Source organism: Leptinotarsa decemlineata, unplaced genomic scaffold (genome assembly GCF_025532065.1).
Source record: "Leptinotarsa decemlineata unplaced genomic scaffold, Ldec_3_MD MMD2_tig00026294_RagTag_RagTag, whole genome shotgun sequence".
NCBI classification, from domain to species: domain Eukaryota; kingdom Metazoa; phylum Arthropoda; class Insecta; order Coleoptera; family Chrysomelidae; genus Leptinotarsa; species Leptinotarsa decemlineata.
The window spans coordinates 521,641-526,160 of record NW_027412674.1 but is presented as its reverse complement, the minus strand read 5'-3'; the positions used below and the strand labels follow the sequence as shown (position 1 = coordinate 526,160).

The 4,520-nt window shown below is 33.0% G+C and overlaps 1 protein-coding gene across 1 annotated transcript; it reads left to right on the top strand.

The window, feature by feature from the left end:
• Positions 1 to 1,215: 1,215 nt before the first annotated feature.
• On the top strand, positions 1,216 to 1,569 carry LOC141484872 (zinc finger BED domain-containing protein 5-like). The gene has a single exon (XM_074180489.1). The coding sequence runs from the start codon at positions 1,216 to 1,218 to the stop codon at positions 1,567 to 1,569; it is 354 nt and encodes a 117-aa protein (XP_074036590.1).
• Positions 1,570 to 4,520: the final 2,951 nt, after the last annotated feature.

The following is a 4,520-nucleotide window of genomic DNA, read 5'->3' as shown; positions in this document are numbered from 1 at the left end:
TATTACAAATTGCAAGTAACTTATTATTTTTGAATAAAATAACGAAATTTTTTTAAAATAAAAATACAGTTTACAGTACCTACAGTTTAAGAATATTAATATATTTATTTATTTAAAGTAACTAATGTTTTAATCATATACTCTACGACACTGGTCACTCATTTCCACTCAAAATACCTACATAATCGGATTAAAAGTTTTATAGCTGTATTGTATTTCTTCAGATACAAGGTGGGTTAGTCGAAAACATCTTAAACTGCCAGTTTTAGTTTGGTTTTTGTTATTATATCATATTAGCTGTCCTCTCTGTATTTCAGTTCTCTAATGAGGGTCAAACTTGCAGTGAACTATCAACAAATTATGAACGGACTATAAATAACCATAACCCAGTGAACTACGTGACATCTTTGTTTTTATATTACACTGGAATTTATAATTCCTAGGTAATAAAACAATAAAACACTTCAGTAATTTTACCAAGGAATCCCCAGATAGTACAATTGGTAAACAAAGGGTGTTTCATTTTTTACCTGTGGGTTGAAAGGATTGTCTTTTACTTTCACTTGGCATGAGATGTTTGTTGTGGGTGTTGTAATTATTAATTCTGATTTCGTATAAGAAACCTGAACTATGAAACGATTTCTGACGTCCTCTCCTACTTCAAAGGATTGTGCTAAAAAACCTAAATTACCGACCAATCGTAAATACGATGGAAGCTACTTACAGTACAGTCTTATAGTGAAGCCAGGGACTGAAACCAGTGACATTCCTATTCCTCAATGTGTTGTATGTCTTGCCTTCTTTACTGATATGGCACCAAAATACTAAGCACCCTGATTTGATTGGCAAGCCCATTGGAATTTTCAAAAGAAAATCTAGTTCTTTTAAAGAAAGGAACCCAATGATTGACGAAGTTTGTCAATACTGATACTAACTTGATAAAGGCGTCATACCTTGTTAGTTTAAGAATTGCAAAAGATGGAAAGCCTCACACAATAGGTGAGACGCATTTACTGCCGGCCGCTGTGGATATGGTCCAAGCCGTGTTAGGAGAAAAGGCAGCCAAAGAAGTTAAAAAAATACCACTGTCAAATAACAAAGTAAAAAGACGAATTGAAGATATGTCTAATAATATTGAAGAACAACTGGTTTTAAAATTCCTAGAATGCACTTATTTTGCACTTCAAGTTGACAAAGAACTGATGGTAAACAAACATGGTGCAGCTACTTGTTTTCGTGCGATTTGATTATAATGAAGAGGTGATAGAAGAGTTTTTTTTCTGCAAACGTCTTGAATCAAATACCACAGTGGAACTCATTTTTAAAGTAATTGATGAATATGTGCTCAAAGCAGGCATTCCCTGGTCCAAGTGTATTAGCTTGTGTGAAGATGGGGCGAAAGCTATGTCAGGAAAACTGACAGGTCTAGCAGCAGAAATGAAGGGAGTTGCTTCTGAATGCAAAAGTACGCATTGTGTCATCCATCGAGAAGCATTAGCTGCTAAAGGTATGCCGGAAAGTCTTAACTCCGTTCTAACAGATGCTCACAGATGCTGTGAAAGTTATTAACTTCATAAAGGTTAGGGCTCTAAACACAAGATTATTTTCCTTGATGTGTGTAGAAAAGGGTGGCAAATTCAAAACTTTACTTCTGCTTACAGAAGTGAGGTGGTTATCTCGCGGGAACATTTTGAACCGTCTCTTTGAACTCAGATCAGAAGTTTTCATGTTTTCAAGTGAAAAAAATCATGACATGAAAAAATTGTTTGTTGAAGAATGTTTGTCAAGATTGGCTTACCTAGCCGACATTTTTGACAAACTCAACACACTGGGACCTCAGAGACCAAACACAACAGCCTTCACAGCCAGTGACAAAACAAACTCCTTCAAGAGAAAGTTGGTCCTGTTTTATTCACAAATACAGGAGGAGGAGAATTTATCTGCATTTCTCATTCTATCATCATTTTTTGAAAAAATGAAATATCATCAATGCCAGATGTGTTTGCAGATATCATTATTCACTTGGAAGGCCTTCAAAAAAGCTTTGAGCAGTATTTTTCTGAAGATTATTCGAAAGTGGACTGGATCAGAAACCCTTTTTCAGGAACCTCACTAAATGAATTGGAACTAAAAGAAAGTTTCATCGACCTTACAGAAGATAGTTTCATGAAAGATTATTTTAAAGAGAAATCTAATTTCTGAATCGGATGTAAAACCGAGTATCTTTTGCTCTTCCGGCAAGCTCTGCTATTTCTGATGCCATTTGTTACGAGTTACTTTTGTGAGAGTGGATTTTCTGAAATCTTGTACATGAAAAATAAATATAGAAACAGAATAAGTGTTGAAGAGAACTTAAGAGTGAAGATACGTTCCATTACTCCTAATGTTGATATTTTAATCGCAGGCAAACAACAAGTTTCACAATAAAGACTATAAAAGTATATTTTGTATAATGATTAATTTTTTGATGATTTTCTAATAATTTTTTATTTGTATGTTTCTAGACCTATGGGTAATAAATGAAACTGTAAATTAATACCATTTTAATCTTTTTATTCCTCCTTTATTATAAGCATGTAATAGATAAACAAATATCCAACCATAAAATATGAAGTTTTCTCAGAAATTTTATTGAAAAAACCTTTGAACACTTTTAGAAGAGTGAAAATTTTTCGTTTATTAAAATATTTGGGTCTGGTGGTACGCCAAAAATTCAAGTGGTACACAGGTGCAAAAAGGTTGGGAACCGCTGATCTAACCCCGTAACCCTAACCCGTAACCCTAACAACCTGAGAGACGTTAACGGTTATGTCATTGGATGGAAAACCTACTACACAAGTTGATTGACATAGACTCTTTAATTATTAGCTATCGCGAATATTATTCAAAAATCATAACAATTTTATATGGGAACCTAGTTTAACACATTTTATGTCGAAGAGTAGGAGCAGACACTCAATTGTTACGTATCTCCTTCATTATAGTTACTAAATTTTGAAGACATAAGTCACATCTGCAAGGAAATTATCCAAGGTCAAAGTTCGCAAATATGGGTGTCAAATATCTGGAATTCAAAATGATGTGTGCAATTACATATCAATTTCTGTCATCAATAATTTTGCGAAACTTTTTGAACAATCGATCAAACATTGAATATTACCCAGATTTCTTTAGTGAACAACATATAATAAATAACAATTCGGCTTCAGGAACAAGTCAAACACTGACAATGCCGTGCTCGACTTGGTGGAAATAAACAGTGGTAGCTTTGGACAACTCTTTGAAATGTCTTTAGGTATTTATTCACTTGGCAAAAGCTTCCGATACTGTGTCGCACCAAACCCTACTCGAAAAATTGTGTAATTATGGCATCAGAGGTCATTCTTTGGAACTGACGCAGGGTTATTAAAAAAAACGAACACAAACTGTTTAAATTGGTAGCAAGCTCAGTGCAACATTAGAAATCAATGTGGGTGTACCTCAGGGAACAGTACTTGGTCCGATTCTTTTTCTTGCTTACATAAACGCAACAAGGAAGAATTATACATTTGACAGTCAGACAGTGTGGTATGCTGATGATTAGGCCATGATCTTCACTGGTGAAAGTTGAAACTATACTGAGAAAAATTCTTTTCTGACTGAATAATGATTTATTGAGTTTGGATGTGAAAAACACATGAAATTCATGACTTTTCCACCCAATTCCGACGATCAGCTGCATATTATTGAACTTGAATTGCACAAAATGACCTGAACAGAAGGTTTCAATTGTAAATGCCCGGATATAGAAAAAACGGTATCCATTAAAGTATTAAGATGAGACTGCTCATGCGTAAATTTCTCACTCTCAGAGATATTCTTTCAGAAATTTTTTTATTTTCATTATATCAGTCTTTGGTAGAATCCATAATAAGAAATTGTATACTTGCATGGGGTGGTACATTCGATAATTACATTGTTAGCTTGCAAATAGCACATAACTCAATTTTGAAAATAATATTTAAGAAGATATATGTTTTTTAACAGATCATCTACAACTATGTAACTCGTACAGCATGAAGAACTAGAGTAGTCGAGAATTCAAGAATCAAAAACAATGAAAAAAATTAATGAATTTAAATATGCATTTATAATCGAAAATCAAAAAGATTGACATACTGAAAAAATAAATAAATTTCCTACATTGAATAACAGTTCCTATTCCATTTATATTTTTTCTTACGATACAAGCATATACTCAAGTTATATCTACTTCTTTTTGTTTCCAATATGTGATTTTCCTAATTATATAACTATAGTTCATTGTCTTGGCATTGTCATATTGTTTTCATAAAATGTACATATAAAACCCTTATCTGTAAGTAATATTACACAATACAGGTGAACGTTACTCATTCGAAATAATTGAAATCCTAAAATTATGGATTTCAATACAACAAATTGTATATCATCTTGAAAATAATTTTGATTTGATTCAATGTAGTCATTTGGAAAAATATTTCCTTCTACGAGTCACCACT